The sequence below is a fragment of the Oncorhynchus clarkii genome, chromosome 14 (genome assembly GCF_045791955.1).
Source record: "Oncorhynchus clarkii lewisi isolate Uvic-CL-2024 chromosome 14, UVic_Ocla_1.0, whole genome shotgun sequence".
Taxonomy (NCBI): domain Eukaryota; kingdom Metazoa; phylum Chordata; class Actinopteri; order Salmoniformes; family Salmonidae; genus Oncorhynchus; species Oncorhynchus clarkii.
In genome coordinates this window covers 22929276-22954109 of record NC_092160.1, presented here as the reverse complement: position 1 = coordinate 22954109, position 24834 = coordinate 22929276, and the positions used below count along the sequence as shown (strand labels likewise).

The 24834-nt window shown below is 40.5% G+C and overlaps 1 protein-coding gene across 1 annotated transcript; it reads left to right on the top strand.

The window, feature by feature from the left end:
- The first annotated feature begins 2013 nt into the window (after positions 1 to 2013).
- Positions 2014 to 16201, top strand: LOC139366419 (protein-lysine N-trimethyltransferase SMYD5-like). The gene is made up of 13 exons (XM_071103886.1): positions 2014 to 2123; positions 3021 to 3129; positions 4580 to 4719; positions 6174 to 6295; positions 6965 to 7034; positions 7482 to 7586; positions 8477 to 8539; positions 8768 to 8838; positions 8980 to 9086; positions 9358 to 9414; positions 9575 to 9669; positions 9988 to 10058; positions 12075 to 16201. Exons 1-13 carry the CDS (start codon positions 2031 to 2033, stop codon positions 12181 to 12183), a joined length of 1212 nt encoding a protein of 403 aa, XP_070959987.1. The 5' UTR covers positions 2014 to 2030; the 3' UTR covers positions 12184 to 16201.
- The last annotated feature ends 8633 nt before the right edge of the window (positions 16202 to 24834 follow it).

Genomic DNA, 24834 nt, shown 5'->3' with positions numbered 1-24834 from the left:
TGAGCTTAGTTCAACAGTCGTACCCCATCACTTCCCAATAAGCGCGTTTTACTCCAATGTTTGTAAACAATGTAAATGTAAACTAACACTATCGCCTCGAAACAAGGTTAAACCTATACTGAACAAAAATATGAAAGCAAGATGCAACAATTTCAAAGATTTTACAGAGGCACAGTTCATATTAGGAAATCAGTCAATTTAAATAAATAAATTGTGCCCTGATCTATGGATTTCACATGACTGGTAATACAGATATGCATCGGTTGGTCACAGATACCTTAAAAAAATGTACTGGTGTGGATCAGAAAACCAGTCAGTATCTGGTGTGACCACCATTTGCCTCATCCAGCGCAACACATCTCTTTCACATAGAGTTGACCAAGCTGTTGATTGTGGCCAGTGCAATGTTGTCTCACTCCTCTTCGATAGCTGTGCTTAGTTGCTGGATATTGAAGGTAACTGGAACACACTATTGAACATGTCAATCCGGGGCATCCCAAACATGCTCAATTGGTAACATGTCTGGTGAGTGTGCAGGCCATGGAGGAACTGGGAAATGTTCCATTTCCAGGAATTGTGTACAGATTCTTGTGACATGGGGCCGTGCATTATCATGCTGAAACATGAGGTGATGTCGGTGGATGAATTGCACAACAATGGGCCTCAGGATTTTCTCACGGTATCTATGTACATTCAAGTTGCCATTGATAAAATGCAATTGTGTTCGTTGTCGTTAGCTCATGCCTGCCCAAACCATAACCCCCAGTGCCATTATGGGGCACCCCGTTCACCATGTTGACATCCACAAACCGCTCGCCCACATGATGCCTTACACATGGTCTGCGGTTGTGAGGCCAGTTTTGACGTACTGGCAAATTCTCTTAAACAACATTAGAGGTGGCTTATGGTAGAGAAATTAACATTACATTCTCGGGTAACAACTCTGGTGGACATTCCTGAAGTCAGCATGCCAACGGCAATCAGTGGCTTTGTGTTGTGTGGCAAACTGCACATTTTAGAGTGTCCTTTTGTCCCCAGCACAAGGTGCACCTGTGTAATAATCATGTTGTTTAAATAGCTTCTTCACATGCCAAACCTGTCAGGTGGATAGATTATATTGGAAAATGAGAAATGCTCACTAACAAGTATATAAAAAAATGTGTGCACAAAATTTGAGAGAAGTACGCTTTTTGTGCGTATGGAAAGTGTCTGATCTTTTATTTCAGCTCATTAAACATGGGACCAACACTTTACATGTTGCGTTTATATTCTTGTTCAGTGTATAATGTTGATATCATGTATGGTCAGTCCTTGCATCAATAGCTCTATGAATTTGAGAGTGGTTACATTTCTCCAGGCCCACCCCTCAGCTTTTTACAGAAACGGGTGACCGCTTGCACGTTATTGTTTCAAGTAAGGACTCTAGCTTCAATGGATGTTCTGCTACTCAAAATGTACTAAATGTTATCTATGATTCAATGGTATATCAAAATGTTTAATAATAATGTTTGATAAAATATATAACATTTTTATTTGTCTCCAGTCATATGTGTGTAACAGACAATGTGAGCTTTCTCCCGGAGTGTGACAACGGAGGGAACGCTTCCAGCGTCTTGAATTCATTAATCAGGCACTGTGTGTACATTTTCAAACATTATTGGAAGTTTGGTCTTCATGATATAATTCATTGCATCTAATGGAAGATGAAATCATGTAGTATAATTTTACAAGGCACTCACTGTAGCGTATTACTGAAAATAAAATAAAAGTACTATATAAACTGCTTTTGCACACACTGTATATAGACTCTTTTCTATTTTATTATTGACTGTATGTTTGTTTATTCTATGTGTTGAACTGCTTTGCTTTATCTTGACCAGGTCGCAGTTGTAAATGGGTCGCAGTTGTTCTCAACTGGCCTACCTGGTTAAATAAAGGTGAAATAAATAAAATAAATAGAGGCCGCTAAATGTTTACGCGTAGGCTCCTCTAAAAACTTTAGAGTTCAAAGGCCAAGGGTTAATTTGAAGATGGCTGCCTCCCAAGATGACATGCTTTCTTTCTGCGTGGACACAACTAAAGTTTGCAGTTGTGTGGAAGTCCGATTTATTGACAAGGTTAAGGTAATGTGCCGACAGGGATTCTTTTGAAAAGGCTAATTTCAAGTTTGTCGTTTTCTAGCACCGTTTTGATGCCAAATGCAGTGCCACGCATGCTGTCAAATTGGCTGGCCCGAATTATGAGCAGGACAGAATCTCTTGTTAAAAAAAATATTTGTATGTTTACTGGCTGGCCATAGCTAGCTACTACACTGAGGTTTAAAAAAAACTCTTTGCTACCTACGTGGTTACTTAGCTACCAGCCATGTTAATGTATTTTTTTTGTTTGTTGGTATTTAACGTTAGGATCCCCATTAGCCGCTGCAAAAGCATCAGCTACTCTTCCTGGGGTCCACATGAAACATGACAATACATACAGTAGTACAGAATAACATTGTTAGTCAAGGACTGAAATTCATACATTTAAAACGTCACATAGACAATACATACAGTAGTACAGAATAACATTGTTAGTCAAGGACTGAAATTCATACATTTAAAACGTCACATAGACAATACATACAGTAGTACAGAATAACATTGTTAGTCAAGGACTGAAATTCATACATTTTAAAACGTCATATGGCCTATATTTATTATACTTTTATTACTGTAGCTAGCTAGCTAGGACATGTCAGCAATCCATGTGCCATGGAGGTGACTAACTGATTAATGTTAACTAGCTAGCTACGCGTTTAGTCTAGCTAGCTAGCATCATGTAACGTTAAGTAGCTAGCTAGCTAATGAAAGCTTTGCACAGATTAGTCTCCTACTATACCTTTTTGAAGGGGCTAATAAAGGTCAAAGGCTATCCTGGTCTGACTCAATAGGGTGCACTTGGTATGGATAAAGTATATGTAGCTAGGTGCGTAATGAAATTGTCATAGCAAACTAACATTAAACATTTTGCTTTTATTTTAGGGCAAAGGATTATTTGCCAAGAAGGCCATCAAGAAGGGAGACACCATTTTTGTAGAGCGCCCTCTTGTCTCTTCCCAGTTCTTGTGGAATTCCCAGTACAAATATAAAGGTGGGGTGCAATATAGGTTCAATATTTAGTTGACAGACTGAACAACTCAGAAGTTACAACAAATCCTCCTTTTATGTTCCTGTTGATGACTGAAAATCTTGGCGCAAAATGTTCCACCTGGCTTTGCTTTTGTAATCCATATTTTAGATGAACATAGTCCAGGGGGAACTGCTGATTTTTTATTAATGGTGTTTCTTACTGTATATACAAAAGTATGTGGACACCCCTTCAAATTAGTTGATTCGGCTATCTGACCGGTGTATCAATTTTGAGCACACAACCATGCAAACTCCATAGACAAACATTGGCAGTAGAATGGCCTTACCGAAGAGCTCAGTGATTTTTAACGTGGCACCGTCATAGGATGCTACCGTTCCAACAAGTCAGTTGGTAAAATGTCTGCCCTGCTAGAGCTGCCCCGGTCAACTGTAATTGCTGGTATTGTGAAGTGGAAACGTTTATGAGCAACAACGACTTAGCCGAGAAGTGGTAGGCCACACTAGCTCACAGAACAGAAGTACGTAGCGCGTAAAAATCGCCTGTCCTCGGTTGCAACATTCACCACCGATTTTCCAAATTGCCTCTGGAAGCAACGTCAGCACAATAACTGTTAGTTGGGAGCTTCATGAAATGGGTTTCCATGGCTGAGCAGCCGCACACAAGCCTAAGATCACCATATGCAATGCCAAGTGTCGGCTGGAGTGGTGTAAAGCTCGTCGCCAATGGACTGTAGAGCAGTGGAAACTTGTTATCTGGAGTGATGAATCACACTTCACCGTCTGGTGGACAAATCTGGGTTTGGCGGATGCCAGGAGAACACTACCTGCCCCAAAGCATAGTGCCAACTGTAAAGGTTGGTTTAGGAGAAATAATTGTCTGGGGCTGTTTTTCATGGTTCCGGCTAGGTCCCTTAGTTCCAGTGAAGAGATCTTAATGCTACAGCATACAATGACATTCTAGATGATTCTGTGTTTCCAACTTTGTGGAAACAGTTTGGGGAAGGCCCTTTCCTGTTTCAGCATGACAAATCCCCTGTGCACGAAGCAAGGTCCATACAAAAATGGTTTGTTGTGATTGGTGTGGAAGAACTTGACTGGCCTGCACAGAGCCCTGACTTCAACCCCCTTGAACACTTGTGGGATGAATGGGAATGGTGACTGCGAGTCAGGCCTAATTGGCCAACATTAGTGCCTGACCTCACTAATGCTCTTGTGGCTGAGTGGGAGCAAGTCCTCGCAGTAATGTTCCAACATCTAGTGGAAAGCCTTCCCAGAAGAGTGGAGGCTGTTTATAGCAGCAAATGGAGGACCAACTCCATAATGCCAATGATTTTGGAATGAGATGTTTGATGAGCAGTTCACATACTTTTGGTCATGTAGTGTATTTAGTGATAAAATCACCCTTAGTTATCTCCCATTTATTTAATCATCCATCCCTGTGTCTCCTCCAGCCTGTGAATACTGCTTGAGTGCTCTGGAGACAGCTGAGGATAATGCCCGAAGACTGAGTGGCAACCCTGGCCTCAGTCTACCCCACACTGAGCTGTGCAAGGTGCGCCCAGAGCTGCACCAAGCTTGCCCACAATGCCAGGTGAGTGTCTCTCTCAAGTCTTTCCCCATCTGCACTGCCAGTTAAAGGTGTACTATGCAGAAATAGCTCCCATTTCCTAGTTGCAAAAATTATTCTAGATTGCCTAACTTTAATTTGGGACAAGTCAAACAAGCAAGTGTAGTATAGAGAATCATTGTACCGTCTGAACCACTGTGAAATATTTTCGCTAACCAAAAATATTGTATATTCAGCTGTTTGAAGCTGGTGTACAAAACCGAAAGTAAAAGATGCAAAAACAAAACCTAATAATGGGAGGCATAGAAATAGTGCACATAACACATCTCCCGCTTCTTAGACTTGCTTTCACTGAGAAAGAAATGTGATTTATAGATGTATCAATGTGAATTTGGTTGGATTGCCCAAAAAGTTACATATTTAAGCTTTAAGGACTGGACACTACTGATCTTCAAACACATTGTTGAAAGCAAAATGGAGCATGTCTATATGCTTTTCCTAGCCTGTTTTTTTAGATCTGTAGAGATGAAGGATTAGAAGCCACTTAAATGTGATACACCTACCCAATGCCTGTTCTCCATATAGAGATGTGTTGATATACTGTAGCTACTTCCTCCAGCCTAGTCCAGTGTTTCGCTTTGGTCTTCAGTGTAGTTATTCACAGGTCCCCCCGAAACTCTATTACCCAGGCCGCGACCAGGTCAGGTCCGAAATTCTGTAGTTGACCTCTGATCTGGTTCTGATTTAATTGTTTCGGGTATGTGGAATTAGAACTGATTTGCCGGTAAGGCAAGGTACAGACCCGACTGCTGCAGTAGAGGGAGGGAGAGTAAATTGTCTCGTTTATGCTGCTTTGGCTTATTGAGAGAGACGCATATCTTTCACAGGAGTGTAGCTTGTTTTTTTGTTGGCCAGTCACAAGTCATCAAAGTGGCATTAGACTCTGGCCCCGTATGTGTATTGGTAAACAAGTTAGGAGATCCATGGAGTTAAAAGTTAAATGAGAAGGATATGTTTCTCTTTCAACGACGAAGAGCCAGCAGATGGTCTGCTGCTTAATACTTTGAATGGAGCTATTGTGTAGGACAGGGGAGAAAGTGCATCCTAAATAGCTTGCTTAGCCAAGCTAGCTAGCTATCTTAACTAGCTTCTCTTCTTGGTTTGATGCAGTCAAAACGGGTACTATGTAAGATTGGATAATAAGTCATCTAGCTTTTGCAGCTAGAATTTAGTGGTGCGAGTCGACTTGGTTGCTGCTGTGTCTCTTCCTCGAGCCACACAATCACAAACACAGCAAGTCCCCTCTTAGCTCTTAGCTCGGATCAGACCGGGTCTATACGGGGCCGGGTCCGGTTGTCTTTGGGTCCATTTGAACCAGGTCTCTATATTTATAACACATTTATTCGGGTCAGAAACGGGTCCAACTTATTGGAACAAACAAGACCTCTCACTGAAGTAGACTTTGTCTCCCCCTCCAGGTGATGTACTGTAGCAACGAGTGTCGGCAGGCTGCGGCAGACCAGTACCATCGTGCCCTGTGCTTAGGCCACTCCCAAGAGGACCCGGACCATCCCGTCAACAAACTTAAGGATGCCTGGAGGTGAGATGGATTTGCTGTTTAATTTAATTCCAATTGATGGGGCCCATATTTCTCTTGCACTGAATCTGAAAATGTTACCAAAGACAGTACATTATGAAGATGTCTAGAAACTGCTTCTCAAATAGAATCCCCGATCATGCTGGTAAATATCATGGCGACGTTAGCTAGCTAAGCTCATGCGCAGAAACACGTCATCGGGACTAACGGTTTTCGCGCCGAACTACTTATGTGCAGGCCGTCAAATCAAAGGCACCACTTCGATAAAATGTCAGTATGTCAATTTCACGAGGTTGTAGTAATTACAGTTTCAGCTACCGAAGACATTATCTCAAATCTAGGTTTTGCCTTTAAATTTTGAGGAAATTAACTAAGGACACATTTTTCACTTCTCCCATTGACTTGCCAAACCCTGGTCTGCCGAGTCTCTGGGTTTTGAAACAATGTTTCTAGCTTTCTCTGTCCTTGTTTCCTCTAATTCTTTATCTCCCTCTCAAAGATCCCTCCCTTGCAATTCCTCTTTCAATTGGCTTTGGCAGGGAGACAGGAATTGGAGGAAATGAGGACGAGAAAGCAAGGAGTTGGCAGCTAGTAATGTTTTCAGATCCAGCCTCAGTGATATTTTGGCTGTAATTGCATGAGGTGACATGATCCCCTCCATCTGTCCCCTAGGAGTATGCACTACCCTCCTGAGACCTCCAGCATCATGCTCATGGCCAGGATGGTGGCCACTGTCAAACAGGTGAGCTACCACCTACCGCCTTTTTTTTCCAGCTGCTTTAATTCCAAAGTGAGTTGCTCTCTATATTTGCATTCTATATTTTGTTGTCGGCTGAAAACTGAAGGAAAAAACAATATTCCCCCATTTTAACAAACATTCAATTATGAAATGTCAGATACTATTTTGGATGTTTTCTTGGTCCTAGAGTCATGTTCAGAGTACTGCTTTCAATAAATGTGGGGGGAAAAAATAAAATTTAAAAAAATAGAGTTGAAAGGTTTATCAGACAGTGACGATTTGTAGTGAATGCTTGTTTGAGAATCTGGTGTCTGTGTAGATGAACATACCTTTACAATGCCTGGAGAAACATTTAACCTGTCAGTTTGCTATTATAATACTATATGTGCATGCATACCTGTGCATAATAGGTAACTCAAACACTATATAATGTTTGAATTTGTCATGCAGGCCCAAGACAAATGCTGCTGGCAGAAGTTGTTCTTTCAGTTCTGCAGCCGTGCGGCCAATGAGGAGGAGGAAATTGCACACAAGCTACTGGGAGAGAAGTTCCAGGTAAGAATAGAGGTAGTGGCTGTGCCTGAAAATGTAAACTACTAGCTGTCAAATCCTTGCTTCCTCAATTCCCCTTCAGGCTCATTTGGAGGAGGAGGTCTGAGGAAGAGACCTTGGAACCTCTCCTCCAATGTGCTTAGAGAGGAATTGAGGAAACAGGGATTGAGCTTCAAATGAGTTTTTTCACATTTGTGCTAACTATTAGGTTTGACTCATTGTTATTGTAATATATTATAGACTACTGTAAAACTTCAATTAATTGCCTGGGTGTTTATTTGCTTAAATCACTGATCACAACAGGCGCTTATTACAGACAGGCTTCTATTTGAGCCTGGCGTCTATTTACTTAATGCACACAGCTTTTGCTTATTTGCATATTTAAAGGAAAAATCCACCCAAAACCACTCATTCCTGTAATTTAGTGTTACATAACGCTAATAATGTTTTTGTGCTTGCCTGTTAGCTAGCAGTTCTCAGCTGTTAGCAGCCAAATGGCTAGCAGTTTCTTACATGTGATTAAAAACGTATGAGTGCCATCATTTTTTAGTTTTCAAATTATACTGAACAAAAATATAAACGCAACAATTTCAAAGGTTTTACTGAGTTACAGTTAATTTAAGGATATCAATCAATTGGAATATTCAATAGGCATCTGGTCACAATAGGCATCTGGTCACAGATACCTTAAAAATAATGGGCCTCACGTTGGGTCTCAGGATCTCGTCATGGTATCCCAGTGCATTCAAATTGCCATTGATAAAATGCAATTGTGTTTGTTGTCCGTAGCTTATGCCTGAAATGTGTGCTGTTGCCCGGATATAAAAAAATGACATGCGGCTATTTGAGCGTCTGCGTTTAATATACGTTTTATGGTATGTTGCATTTTGTAGGGACATTTGACCTTACTACAAACCCTGTTTACGACAGCACTTTACGATGATCATCTCAATATGGTAAGAATGGCACAATTTCCCTTTACATTACCAATTTATTTATGGGCATACATGTTTGTCAAGCTAATACTAGGTACTTGGCTATTTCATTGTCAGCCTGGAGACAAGAATATAAAATAATATCTGTCTTGGATTTAATAATTTCCCATGAGTGAGCTCTGAGCTGAACATGTGTGATTATGATGCAGATACTGTATGCTATATAAGGGGTGTCCTTTCGCGTTACAGTGGTTTACACCTGAGGGATTTCGCTCCCTCTTCGCCCTTGTAGGCACCAATGGACAGGGCATAGGTACCAGGTAAGGTTCAGCTCTCAATCTTTCCAACTCATAAATGATTGATGTTATGGACATAAATGATGCACTTATGGTGTGCCATTAGTCCCAATATTAGTCTTTTTTTAAAGTGCTGACGTTGTTTTATCATGTTTCTTTACATAGCTCTCTCAGCCAATGGGTTCATGCATGTGATGCGTTGGAGCTGACTAGCCAGCAGAGGGAGCAATTGGATTCCTTCATTGATCAACTATACAAGGACATCGAGAAAGGTCACAATTCCCTTCTTACACTGCTTCATGAGACATCTGTTCTGTTTATTGAGGAATACTGGGAAAAAGCTGTCTGATTAAAATATTTGTCTAAACCTACATTACCAAGCAAGGCTTTGTGCAGCTCACATTTTATAATAGATTGTAAAGGATACTTGGCGCCTCTGAATTGGGTTGGCTTAACTCAGCATATTTGAAATCCTTACTAAAATGGAATACATCTCTGCTACTGAGAATGGAGGTCAGAGCTGAATTTGATTTGTCTCCGCAGAGACCGGTGACTTCCTGAACTGCGAGGGTTCTGGGCTCTTCCTACTTCAGAGCTCATGTGAGTCGTCACAATCAGGTGGCTTCTGACCTCAGTTTCCATAATCCACAAACACACACATCATACAGGATAAATTAAATTAACTACTGCCCTGGTCAAAAGGCCATGTTTACAGTCGTTATCAAATACTTTTGTTTTGGTTGTGTCGTCTACTCTCTAGGTAACCACAGCTGCATACCGAAAGCGGAGGCATCTTTCCCGAACAACAACTTCTTGCTTCACCTCTGTGCCCTTAGTGACATCAGCCCTGGAGAGGTCAGAAGAGGATGCTGGGTTGGAGGGATACATTCTGGCCATGGATAAACTGGAGAGAACTTTGTGCTCAGTTGTCAGTCAGTTTTAGCGGTCAGAGACTGAGGTTTGAGGCTGATGTGTCAAGCTATCAGATATTGAGAAGGCTTGCATCTGCCTGTAAATGTAGTGTGAGGAGGCCAGAGAAATGTTTTGCCAGCCATCGATTGAATTCTGGCACCAAAATAATAGCGCATTGTTGTGTAAATATAGTAACAGTAATGGGAGGTCTTTTGATGTGAATGTCCTCATCTGCTAACTTTTGTTTCCTCACATATCCAGGAGATCTGCATCAGTTACTTGGACTGCTGTCAGCGTGACCAGAGCTGTCATAGCAGACAGAAAATCCTGAGGTAAACACCTGAAATCCCCTGTGTCCCTTTGACAGACTCAAACTGTTCCCAGTTCAATGGCCACCCTCCCAGGTAATAACAGTCAGTCCTGGGCCAGCGCAGCCGAGGGGTTCTGGTGGTTATTCCGGTGCCGAACAACGCTCTTGATCGATTAGCAAGCTGTCAATCCACTACCTATTTTTACCCCCTTAAAGGGGGGCTGAACTTCCTGATTTAGCCTCTGTTTTAATTCTCCTCGTTGGGAAATGCGACTGAGAACGAGATTTCGGGTTTTGGAGGCGTGTTTGTTTGAATGTTGGAAGCGTTTGTACGTTCATTGCCAAAACAGTACAGTTAGTAACTCACCCTTCTACACTGAACAAAAATATAAACGCAACATGTAAAGGTTTCATGAGCTGAAATAATAGATCCCCAAAATATTCCATATGCAAAATATGTGTATTTCACTCAAATTGTGTGCACAAATTTGTTTACATCCCTGTTACTGAGCATTTCTCCTTTGCTAAAATAATCCATCCAATAAAAGGCCACTCCAAAATGTGTAGTTTTGTCACACAACACAGTACCACAGAAGTCTCAAGTTTTGAGGGAGCGTGCAATTGGCATTCTGATTGAGCTTTTGCCAGAGAATTTAATGTTCTTTTCTTTCCCATAAGCTTCCTATAATGGCGTTTTAGAGAATTTGACAGTATGTTCAACTGGCCTCACAAACGCAGACCATGGCCTCCACATCCGGCTTCTTCACCTGCGGGATCTGTCTGAGCTTTTCCCCACAAAAAGGCTTTATTACATTCTGATTGGCTGGGCCTGGCTCTTCAGTGGGTGGTCCTGGCTCCCAAGTGGGTGGACCTATGCCCACCCATGGCTGCGCCCCTGCCCAGTCATGTGAAATCCATAGATTTGGGCCTAATTTATTTATTTCAATTGACTGATTTCCTTATATGAATTGTAAGTCAGTAAAATTGTTGCGTTTGTTTTTGTTCAGTGTAGGTAACTGGAAACAGTCTAACCGGGTCTTGTGTCTGGAAGTAGCCAGACAATTTATTTTACCTATTCGCTTCAGCCGACTGGCAAAATTGGTTTGTCTTTGGATAGCCCATCTGTGGGGATAGTTGGTGCCGTCAAGAAATTGCACGATGTAAATGGGACAATATTTTAGTTTCATTAAATGCTTTCAATATTTGTGTGGATTTCTGCAATTTGTAGTTGGTTTTAGGTTTTTAAGTCAATGAAATTTGGAGTTATTGACATAAAAATAAATCTCTCATGTACGTTTTGTAATGTACTGATGGTCCTTAACTTGCCCCATAGGGATATTGAATGTCTAACCAAATTGACCATGTGCGTCACAATTGGTTTCGTATGCAGCTGAGCTCTGAATTGATGATTACTTGGGTGCTGCCAGCTGTGGGCAGAATTGAAATAAACCCAACTCTACTGTAATTTAGGGTATCCTTCATTTGTCACAATTTCTTTCCTTATTTGTCTCGCAAATATCAGACCGTCTTCAAGACCAAAATGATCCTATTTACACTTAGAAACATTTATTCTAGTGTCAAAATGTAGTTCTGACTCATATCGATGCCACATATGCCATTTTCAAAAGTAGTAGCTTTTTTTGGTTCAGTCGCACTTTAAACCCAGGGCAGGCTTGTTCTGTAAGCCCACTTTTGATTCACATTCACTGTATCCTGTTGAAAGGCATTTTACCTTGGAAATGCCGTAACTCCCAGAAACTGGAGGTAGTGAAGCGTGGACAAAGACTGGCCTCTGTCTCTTTTTTTCTCAGCAAATGATAACAATTCAGACCCACTGTGTATTATGCTTATATACTGTTTTATTATGTTATATACATAGTGTTTACAGTATGCGTGTTGAATAATGGCATTTCTTTTTAACAGAGAAGTGATGATAGAATGCATTTGCGTCAATCTATCAGTCCGCGTTATCTTTCTTACTCTCCAGAATGAGACAGGCAACTGTGTGACTTATGTAACATCGTTATTGTCTTCCCAGAGAGAACTACCTGTTCGTCTGCTCGTGTCCAAAATGTGTGTCTCAGATGGATGAGCTGGATCTGACGTCGTCGTCGGATGACATGGAGGAGGAGATAACGGATGTCTGAGGGGGAACAAAGACCAGCTCCCTCCCTCCTACTCACCCCCTCCCAATCCCATTCTCAGCCACGCTAGCTAACTGCATCTCTGCCCAGTGAAGACCAATTTCAAAGACGACATATCAAACTCCAAGCATATCAACTTCAGTTGTGTACCAAAATATAATTTTTAAAGGAAAAAGTCACTCAATGGCCTGAAGCTTTGGATCTCCCGGTTGAAAAGGATTTGGTCACATGACTCTGCAGTATCAGCCGTCGTCTCTAACCTCTCGTGTAGCTTCTGCTTATTGGAAACGTTTACATTAAAGACACCCAGATTTAATTTATCACAGTTTAGTACCTCTAGAATGGTAGAAATCATTAAATGGGCAAGATGTAATTTATTCCTTAGGTGTTGCTTGCACCTTTGCCCTCAGAACAGCCTCAATTCGTTGTGGCATGGACTCTGCAAGGTATCAAAGCGTTACACGGATGCTGTCCCATGTTGACTCCAATGGGAGAATTCTTGATACCCACGGGAAACTGCAGCATTGCAGTTCTTGACACAAACCAGTGTGCTTTGCGCCTACTACTAAACCCACTGAATTGCACACATACACAATCCTTGTCTAAATTGTCTCAAGGCTTAAAAATCCTTCTTTAACCTGTCTCCTCCCCTTCATCTACACTGATTTGAAGTGACATCAATAAGGGATCATAGCTTTCACGGGCTGTTCTCAGCATGACTGTTGTAGTACAATCTGTGTCAACTGTGTAATGCCATTGCATCAGCATGGACCAAAATCCCTGTGGAACACTTTTGACACCTTGTAGAATGCCCCTAAGAATTCAGGCTGCTGTTCATGAAAAGGAAGGTCCGACCCGGTACTAGATGTGTGTATCTAATAAACTGTCCGGTGAGTATGTTCTGAGAAGGATAATGCACTTGGCCAATCTAGTAGTGATAACATTAAAGTATGTACAGTGTAGCTGAAGTAACCAAGCCATATTAAGTACATCGATCTATCAAGGAACGTTAGAAATATTGCAACCTCTGAGTTAACCATCAGCCAGAATAACCTTGAGCAGTAGAAAGCTATTGTCTGTTAACTATTTCCCGTTTATTGAGAACTGTTATTTCCACATGAGTGAAATTGCTGTTACTGCCCACTCGTGAATCAATAGAACTACAATGACCGTAATCTTCAATCCCAACGTTTTCAATGTTACCGAACAAATATGGCTAACATCAAATGACTAACCTCAATTATCTCAGTTGGCATTCAGAGCACTGGTGCATGAGAACAAATTGCTTTTGATGTCACACAAGGACATGCTGCAGCATAAGAACAGCAGCAAACACTATGAGAATCCTAGCAATTGTAATTTTTACCACTCTGGCATAAACCATTGAGATTAAAATGTATTCTCTTACTTTATTTGTATTCTGCTTAGTGCAATTTGATTGTATGCAGAAGTTAAGCCAACTGGCAGTCTTTACCAACTATGACTACATCAGCATTGCCTTGAAGCAGACAGATACCCTGTGGATAACTGGATATTCGGGAAGTCATTAAATCTTATTTGTGAGTTGTCGCCAACATCTGTGAGACCATGAAGATTTGACAAGTATTCCTTCCTAGTCATATTTTCTACCTCGATGGGTATTTTAATGACCGTTTCATTTGTGCCTGTTGACTCTTCATGCGACCTTGACTTTGCTATAGGCTCTTTTCTATTGATACTAGATTGTGACTCAAGAACAGCCTTGCAAATACATCTACATCTTATTGGAGCAGTGAACATGTTTTTTCTGTTCCCACTCTGCTTGGATGTTAAGATGCCGACCCAGGAAGCGAAAACACGGCACATCTTTAGAATAGGAAGAAAAAAATCTGATAGCCACATTTTTTAAGTGACCTATTTTGTGATTTCACACCTGCCCCCAATTTTTTCAGTGACGCAAATTTTTCTCTGTGGACATCATCAGTGTCAGCCTATCTTCCCTATGGGATTGGTTTAGCAGAGTCAAATGCAAATTTACGCTGGACATTCACATGAGAGATGAAAGGGAACATATTTTTACTTCCACGAGAGGATGCACACCTGGGATCTGGCATGGCGGGAGGCTGGACCTCTGGACGCATCTTGGAGTGAAGTCCAACACCCATCGGCCGTCATCCTCTGAGCTCATGCCAGCATCCCCACGGGGCCTCTGCAGTTCTGGAATGTGGCTGCTTTTAGCGGAGCGGTCCACAGTAGGGGTCGAGTGCAGTTTTCCACACACTGCACTCCCTTCAAATGGAGAAAGTGTGAAGGTCAAAGGTCACACCCCAGGAGAAAGGGGCTGACCCAGAGCCTCATTTGAAGATGGAAGAGGACAGGAAGTGGGTTGAGGGGGGTGGCGGTGTCTAAATAAAAGGCAATTATACGCGTCTAGAGAAAGGGGCTTTTATTCTATCTCACCAAGGCCAAAACACTCACAATCTATATTTCAGTAATGAGATTGGAATGGAAGAAAAGTTGGTGCATTATAATCATTGCCAAGACATGCAGATGGAGAGAAATTATAAAATTAGCATCTCATGATTTAAAATGGTAAAATCAGATCAAATCATGTCAGACTTAGATGTGCAGGTTTGACGTTCACACTGTGATTTATAATACAAAACCTTCAGTATCTGATTAAATATTCATATACAGAGTCTCATATTGACAGGTATCCGCACACCTTGACTTTTTCCACATTTTGTTGTTACAAAGTGGGATTCAAATGGATTTGATTGTCATTTTTGTCTCAGAGCTTTGCACATATGGATTGTACAATATTTGCCCATTTATTTAAATTATTTTTTAAAGGTCTCTCAAGTTGTTGATCATTGCTAGATTTTCAAGCCGATTTAAGTCAAAACTATATACGCCACTCAAGAACATTCGTTGTCTTGGTAAGCAACTCCGGAGTAGATTTGGCCTTGTGTTTTAGTTTATTGTCCTTCTGAAAGGTGAATTCGTCTGTGTCTGTTGGAAAGAAAACTGAACCAGGATTTCCTCTAGGATTTTGCCTGTGCATAGTTAGCTCTATTACGTTTATTTTTATCCTTAACTCCCCAGTCCTTGCCAATGACAAGGATACCCATAACATGATGCAGCCACCACCATGCTTTAAAATTTGGAGAGTGGTACTCAGTGATATGTTTAGGGCAAATCCAACACAACGCTTTGAATTCATGACAAAAAGTTAAATTTTTTGTTTTGTTGCCGTATTACTAAGTGCCTTGTTGCAAACAGGATGCATGTTTTGGAATATTTGTATTCTGAACAGGCTTCCTTCTTTTCATTCTGTCATTTAGGTTAGTGCTGTGGAGTAGCTACAGTGTTGTTGATCCATCCTAATTTTTCTCACATCACAACCATTACTCTGTAACTGTTTTAAAGTCAACATTGGCCTCATGGTGAAATCCCTGAGCAGTTTCCTTCCTCTCTGGAAACTGAGTTAGAGGAAAGACACCTGTATCTTTGTAGTGACTGGGTGTATTGATACACCATCCAAAGCTTAATTAATAACTTCACCATGCTGAAAGGGATATTCAATGTCTGCTTTTTGTATTTTTACCCATCTGCCAATAGATGCCCTTTGTGAGGCATTGAAAAACCTATCTGATCTTTTGTTGAATCTGTTATAATTCACTACTTGATTAATGGACCTTAATTGTATGTGTGGGGTACAGAGATGGGGTAGTCATTAAAACAATCATGTTAACCACTATTATTGAACACGGTGAGTCCTTGCAACTTGTTATGTGATTTGTTAAGCACATTTTTACTACAGAATTTATTTAGGCTTGCCATAACAAATGGGTTGAATACTTATTGACTCAAGACATTTTAGCTTTTCATTTTTTATTCAATTCTAAAATGTTCTAACACAATTCCACTTTTCTTTATGCGGTATTGTGTGTAGATCAGTGACACAAAATCGAAATGTAATCAATTTTAACATGTAGCCAAATTCCATAATAAGCATCACAATATGAAAAACATGTCACCACTCTGATTGTCACACTGAAATACGTTTTTATTTTATGGGGTTCAGTGCCACATCTACCCAACTGACTTCTGAATATAACTGACATTTTCAATTACCAGGAGTCCCCCACAAGTAATGACAAACATTCAAAGTCATCAGTTACAAATATAGGCTTTATGTTTCCCAGTCTTATTTGACTGAATTTGCACCTACTTGTAACATATTGGATTACGTTCTCATCTTGGAGGCATCAGATTACTTTTTGTTTTATTTTGGTCCAACAGTTTCTCTTTTGTCAGTCCCTTTCCTCTAGATGGAGAGTGATATTGCTAATACTTACCAATATTATAGATTTATTCCAAAACATGTTTAATGTGGGCACACCATGATTGATGGGGCAGTGTTGAAATTGGAACCCGTTTCAAGACCAGAATGAGTCCCTGGGGTTGAAATGGGTACCACATGGAAACAATCTACATTAGGCCCGTCCAAATTGGTTACTGCAATGGATACCATGACTGCCTTGGAGGGTTACTCCCAAGGTTGAGTGATAGATGGCCACTTGAGTTGTGACCAGCCAACCTGAGGGAGGGTGGTTGCACCATAGCTAACCATGTATGAAAACAAACATGATGGACAGCAGTATCATGATCAGTACCCTAGTAAAATAACACTTTTAGGATTTAGATCGAATGCATTGGATATCTGTGGTCAATTTTCCCTAACCATTTCCCTGGCAACGTCAAAAGGGGGTTGGAAGTGTGTCAAAAGTACCTTTACTGCAAAGTCATCAGGACTAACTTTATCTTGTGGAAACATTGTGGGCTGCCCAATTGCCTCACATTAATTGTCAAAGGGCACCTAGTGGTAAATTAGTACAAAAAAGCAGACATTAAATCCTTTTGAGCATGGTGATGGTGTATCAAAACACACTGTCACTACAAAGATACAGGCAGGTGTCCTTTTTAACTCAGTTGCCAGAGAGGAAGGAAACTGCTCAGGGATTTCACCATAAGCCCAATGATGACTTTAAAACAGTTATAACGTTTTATGCCGGTGATAGAAAACTGATGTTGGATCAACAACATTGTAGTTACGCCACAATACTAATGTAATTGACAGAGGAAAAAGAATAACAAATATTCCGAAACATGCATCCTGTTTGCAACAAGGCACTACAGTCGTGGCCAAAAGTTTTGAAAATGACACAAATATTATTTTTCACAAAGTCTGCTGCCTCAGTTTGTATGATGGCAATATGCATATACCCCAGAATGTTATGGAGAGTGATCAGATGAATTGCAAAGTCCCTATTTGCCATGCAAATGAACTGAATCCCCCCAAAAAACATTTCCACTGCATTTCAGCCCTGCCACAATAGGACGAGCTGACATGTCAGTGATTCTCTCGTTAACACAGGTGTGAGTTTTAACGAGGACAAGGCTGGAGATCACTCTGTCATGCTGATGAGTTCGAATAACAGACTAGAAGCTTCAAAAGGAGGGTGGTGCTTGGAATCATTGTTCTTCCTCTGCAAGCGCCTGGACCGTCTCCTAAAGTTGATTCAGCTGTGGGATTGGGGCACCACCAGTACAGAGCTTGCTCAGGAATGGCAGCAGGCAGGTGTGAGTGCATCTGCACACACAGTGAGGCGAAGACTTTTGGAGGATGGCCTGGTGTCACTTCTCTCCAGGAAAAACATCAGGGACAGACTGATATTCTGCAAAAGGTACAGGGATTAGACTGCTGAGGACTGGGGTAAAGTCATTTTCTCTGGTGAATCCCCTTTCCGATTGTTTGGGGCATCCGGAAAAAAGCTTGTCCGGAGAAGACAAGGTGAGCGCTACCATCAGTCCTGTGTCATGCCAACAGTAAAGCATCCTGAGACCATTCATGTGTGGGGTTGCTTCTCAGCCAAGGGAGTGGGCTCACTTACAATTTTGCCTAAGAACACAGCCATGAATAAAGAATGGTACCAACACATCCTATGTGAGCAACTTCTCCCAACCATCCAGGAACAGTTGTGTGACGAACAATGCCTTTTCCAGCATGATGGAGCACCTTGCCATAAGGTGAAAGTGATAACTAAGTGTCTCGGGGAACAAAACCATTGATATTTGAGTCCATGGCCAGGAAACTCCCCAGACCTTAATCCCATTGAGAATGTGTGGTCAATCCTCAAGAGACGGGTGGACAAACAAAACCCCACAAATTCTGACAAACCCAAACATTGATTATACAAGAATGGGCTGCCATCAGTCAGGATGTGGCCCAGAAGTTAATTGACAGCATGCCAGGGTGGATTGCAGAGGTCTTGAAAAAGAAGGGTGAACACTGCAAATATTTACTCTTTGCATCAACTTCATGTAATTGTCAATAAAAGCCTTTGACACTTATGAAATGCTTGTAATTATACTTCAGTATTCCATAGTAACATCTGACAAAAATATCTAAAGACACTGAAACAGCAAACTGCGTGAAAATTAATATTTGTGTCATTCTCAAAACTTGACTGTACTGTAATACTGCAAAAGAATGTGGCAAAGCAATTCACTTTTTGTCCTGAATACAAAGTGTTCGAATTCAACACATTACTGAGTGCCACCTCATATTTTCAAGCATAGTGTTGGCTACATCATGTTATGTGTATTCTTGTAATCATTAATGACTGCGAGTTTTTCAAGATAAAAAAATTAATGGAATAGGGGGCCTCCTGGGTGGCGCAGTGGTCTAGGGCACTGCATCGCAGCACTAGGGAGGGTTTGGCCGGTAGCCAGGTGCACGGTGTTTCCTCCGACACATTGGTGCGGCTGGCTTCCGGGTTGGATGTGCTCTGTGTTAAGAAGCAGTGCAGCTTGGTTGGGTTGTGTTTCGGAGGACTCATGGCTTTCGACCTTCGTCTCTCACGAGCCCGTACGGGAGTTGTAGCGATGAGACAAGATAGTAATTTCTAACAATTGGATACCACGACATTGGGGAGAAAAGGGGGTAAACATGTATTTAAAATAAATAAATAAATGGAATAGAGCTAAGCACAGTCAAAATCCTAGAGGAAAACCTAGTTATGTCTGCTTTCCACAAGACACTGGGAGATAAATTTATCTTTCAGCAGTACAATAACTTAAAACACAAGGCCAAATCTTCGCTGTTGTTTCTTACCAAGGAGAGAGTGAATGAAGTGGCCGAGTTACAGTTTTGCCTTAAATCTGCTTGGAAATCTATTGCAAGACCTGAAAGGCTTGTCTAACAATGATCAAAAACCAATTTCACAGAGCTTAACAATTTTGAAAAGAATAATGGGCAAATGTTGCACAATCCAGTTGTGGAACGCTCTTAGAGACTTAGCCAGAAGACTCACAGCTGTAATCGTTGCCAAAGGTGACTCGGGTTGAATTCTTATCTAATCAGAAATATTCTTTATTTATTTTTTTATTTTTTTACAAATGATAGAATTTTCATTGACTTTTACGTTATAGAGTATTTCATGTAGGAACTAGGAAACTCAGAAATTCCAGACTTCCTAGCTGGTTGTAGTTATACATGTGACTCGTTCAACCAGTTAGCAAGCCGGAAATGTCAGAGTTTCCTAGTTCCGACTAGCACATGATCCCGGGATTATTTTTGCTGCAGATTTTGGTCGGAGTAAACGCTCTCGCTTTGCCTCTTCCTCTCTGATAAAACCACCCCTTAAACTTGTCCAGGTGAGATCTTTTGTCCCTGAAGGCAGTGGTGGAAAAAGTACACAATTGTCACACTTGAGTAAAAGTAAAGATATACTACATGACCAAAAGTACGTGGACACTTGCTCATCAAAAATCATAATATGGAGTTGGTCCCCCTCCTTTGCTGTTATAACAGCCTCTACCCTTCTGGGAAGGCTTTCCACTAGATGTTGGAACATTGCTGCGGGGACTTGCTTCCATTCGAGGTTGGGCACTGATGTTGGGCGATTAGGCTCACAGTCGGTATTCCAATTCTTCCCAAAGGTGTTCAATGGGGTTAAGGTCAGGGCTCTGTGCAGGCCAGTCAAGCTCTTCCACACCGCTCTTGACAAACCATTTCTGTATGGACCTCACTTTGTGAATGGGGGCATTGTCATGCTGAAACAGGAAAGGACCTTCCCCAAATAGTTTCCACAAAGTTGGAAGCACAGAATCATCTAGAATACAATTGTATGCTGTAGCATTGAGATTTCCCTTCACTGGCACCATGCATTGGGGCAGGTAGCGTTCAGATTTTTAAGTGCTTACGCGTTTCAGCACTCGGCGGTCCCGTTCTGTGAGCTTGTGTGGCCTACCACTTTGCGGAAATATGATGAACTGATCTGTTGGAATGGTGACATCCTGTGAAGGTGCCACGTTGAAAGTCACTGAGATGTTCAGTAAGGCCCTTCTACTGCCAATTCTATGGCGATTGCATGGTTGTGTGCTCAATTCGATACACCTGTCAGCAACGGGTGTGGCTGAAATAGCTGAATATAGTTATTTGAAGGTGTGTCCACATACTTTTGTGTATATATAGTGGATCTTTAATAGAAAATTGAAAAATACTACTTGAGTAAAAGTCAAAGTATTTGGTTATAAAAATGCTTAAGTATCAAAGTACATGTAATTGCTAAAATATACTTAAGTATCAAAAGTATAAATAATTTCACATTATTTATATTAAGCAAACCAGACGACATGATTTTCTTGTTTTTTAATTTATGGATAGCCAGGGACTCTCCAACATCATTTACAAACGAGGGATGTGTGTTTAGTGATTTCGCCAGATCAGAGGCAGTAAGTATAACCAGGGATTTTCTCTTGATAAATGTGTGAATTTGAACATTTTCCTGTCCTGCTAATTGTTCAAAATGTAAGTACTTTTGGGTGTCAAGGAGAATGTATAGAGTAAAAAGTACATTCTTTTTTTTTAGGGACGTATTAGAGTAAAAGTTGTCAAAAATATAAATAGGTACCCCAAAAAATTATTTACGTACTTTCAAATATTTTTTACTTAAGCACTATACACCACTGCCTGAAGGGCATGTGTGCTATGAGCTGTGTTGTTGCTGTTTTGAAGAAATGTTTGGAGTGTGGTCGAGTGTTCAAAGAAGGTATGTTTGTTTGTTTGATTTTATCAGTGTCTGCTTATTCAAATTTGTCAAAATGCAAAAGTTTGTGTAAAGTTATCATTCTGCAATAATGTCCTTTGTTTTCAGTTTACTCCATGTGTTTGGAGAGTGTCAGGTTGTCATGTGTTTAGGATCTTATAATCTTAGTTCAGCAACCTCTTCCATGGTGGAAAGTCTTGTACAGGTCTAGCCCAGAACAAGAGAACAGGAACTCCATCAGAATTCATGTACAGGTCTAGCCCAGAGCAAGAGAACAGGAACTCCCATCAGAAGTCATGTACAGGTCTAGCCCAGAACAAGAGAACAGGAACTCCATCAGAAGTCATGTACAGGTCTAGCCCAGAGCAAGAGAACAGGAACTCCATCAGAAGTCATGTACAGGTCTAGCCCAGAGCAAGAGAACAGGAACTCCATCAGAAGTCATGTACAGGTCTAGCCCAGAGCAAGAGAACAGGAACTCCATCAGAAGTCATGTACAGGTCTAGCCCAGAGCAAGAGAACAGGATCACTCAAGAACATATTTACTGCATCATTCGTTTATTCTGCAGCAGATGGAGTACCGGCTGCAGGAATAGAGAACTAACATTTGTGCGGACAGACATCTTTTTGTGATTACGTCAAGTCTTCTGAATAAGCCATACTTGAACCTGAAATAATATTAGGCCTATGATATAGCTAGAAAATGACGGGTGTTTATTTGTATTAGGAACTGGTTTGAGTGTTTTTAATTCTTCAACACGGTCAGTTGAAGTTCTCCTTTATTATTTCTCCCCGCTGGTGGTTTGGGACCTTTCCAACTTGATGACATTTCTGAATTTCTCCAACCCTTTCCAATTTTGAGTTGTAGACAATCAAAATAAAACCGCCCAACTTTCTTGTGAAAGAAGCGAAGCGTGGATGTCCAGATGAATTGTTTCTCGAAGGCCAGACCAGGCAGTCCCATAGAGACCAAAATGTGGTTGGAGTCACAAAGTGCAAATGAGACTTTTGAAACACTCCAGCTATTCAGCTTTATCTACTATCTCGATTTCAGATCCTTTTCTGTTGGACATTCTACACGTCCTTGTTGGATAAAGCTGATGCTTTCTTTTCGCTGTGGCATTTAAAAAATCTGGGATACAAAAGGATGAACAGTATCCAATTATGTCCAGCCAATGCTAGTAGTCAGAATATTTTGCAGGCTAGCGAGATGGCTCCGCTAGATAAAACATTTTTCAATATCAAGAGCTTCCCTCAAATCCTGCGGGTAGCTTTCTGATGGGCTGGTTATCATACAAAAGGTCACATTCATGAAGCAATTATATCAGAATAATTTTTGGGACTCCAACAAAATAGACTTGTAGAACTCTATAAGACAATCCTGTTATTTTACCAGCACATGGTTTCCAGTCCGAATCATCTATAATTGAAATGAACACCATTGTATGCATTGAGATACAGTGCTTTGCAAAAGTGTTGAGACCCCTTGGATTTCTTCACATTTTATTGTGTTACAAAGTGGTATTAAATTAGATTTAATTGCAAAAAAAATTCTCAACAATCTACACTAAAAAAATCATGGCTAAAATATAGTCGATGCATAAGTATTCAGACCCTTTGTTTACGCAAGCCTAAATTAGTTCAGGAGTAAAATGTAAACAAATCACATAAGTTCTATGGATTCAGTCTGTGTGAAATAATAGGGGTTGACATGATTTTTGAATGACTACCTCTTCCTCTGTCCCCCATAAATACAACATCTGTGAGGACCCTCAGTCAAGTGTTGAATTTAAAGCACAGATTAAACTAAAATAGCCAGGGAGCTTTTCGAAAGAATCATGAAGAATGGCAGTGATTGGTAATTGGTAGATCGGTAAAATATAAAATTAGACATTGCGTGTCTCTTTAAGCATGGTCAAGTTCATAATTATGCTGGAGATTATGTATTAAACCACCCAGACACATCAAAAATACAGTTGTTCTTCTGAACTAAGCTGCAGGACAGGAAGGAAACTGCTCAGGGCTGTTACCGTGAGGCCATTTTGGTGATTTTAAAACAGCTACTCTAGTAGCTACTCTTGAGGATGGATTAATATCATAGTGACTCCACAATAATGACTTAAAGGACAGAGTGAAAATAATACAAATGTACAGAATAAAAATATTCCAAAACATGCATTCTGTATGCCACAAGGCAATAAAGTAATATTGAGGGGGAAAAAATAGCGAAGGAATACACTTTTTGGCCTAAATGCAAAGCCTTATGTTTGGGGCAAATCCAACACATCACTGAGTAACTGCCTCCTTATTTTCAAGCATTGTCGAGGCTGCATCATGGTATGGGTGTGCTTGACGTCTGCAAATACTGCGGAGTTTCTCAGGATACAAGTTAATGGGATGGAGCTAAGCACAGTCTGCTTTACACCAGAGACTGGTAGAGGAATTCACCTTTCAGCAGAACAATAGCCTACAGAACAAGGCCAAATTTACACTGGAGTTGCTTACCAAGAAGACAGTGAATGTTCCTGAGTGGCCAAGTTACAGTTTTGACCTAAATCTGCTTGAAAATCTATGGCAAGACTTGAAAATGCCTGTCTAGCCATGAACCCCTACATCTTGAAAGACATTGAATAATTATTTTAAGAATAATGTGCAAATATTGCAGAATCCAGGTGGGTACAGCTCTTATAGACTTACCCAAGAAGACTCACAGCTGTAATCGATGCCAAAGGTGTTTCTGAATACTATTGCGATTTAATATATTTTAGTTATTTAATTTGTATTCATCTTAAATGTTTTTTGGAAATGTTTTTCCACTTTGACATTAGAGTATTTTGTGTAGATTGTTGACAATTAAATACATTTTAATACTTCTTTGTAACACAATAAAATGTGAAGAAATCCAAGGGGTCTGAATTATATTCCAAGGCTCTGTATATGATTGTATTCAATAACAGTACAGTTTAAGTAAGGATGAGCCTATGGCACTTGTGAATGCATAGCTCTGATCTTTGGTGATTGAAAACTTGGCTTTACAGTCTGGTAATTTATTCATACTTAATTCCCGGTGGGAAAAATGTGTTCTTTTGTTGGGTCATTGTAAGGTTGTTTGCTAGTTGAAACCAGAAAATTATAGTTTTAACTGGTTAACTGAAAGATAACAACAAAAATATGACATTTTTCCTTTATATATTTTTTGTCATCATGAAAAAATGTTTGCCTGAAATTTGTAGAACCAGAAAACCAGTTTACTACTATAGTATGATGTTATTATGCCAAATTTTGCTCACTGGGGTTATCTTTTGATATGGTCACAACCTCACTCCAGAGGCTTGGAACTGAAACCAATAGGAAAGGCTGAAATAAAAAGAAAGTGAATTTGAAAATCAAACATGTTCATTAGCTGGACTCACTGGACCAGGATACTTGGGCCCAAACAATGTGGCACTCTCCTAGCATACAGCACAATAAAACGTCTAATTTCAATACCCATTTATGAGCTCATTAGAGAGAGAGACTTGCTGAAAAATAATAGCCACTCAATTTAAGCCTCACTTTC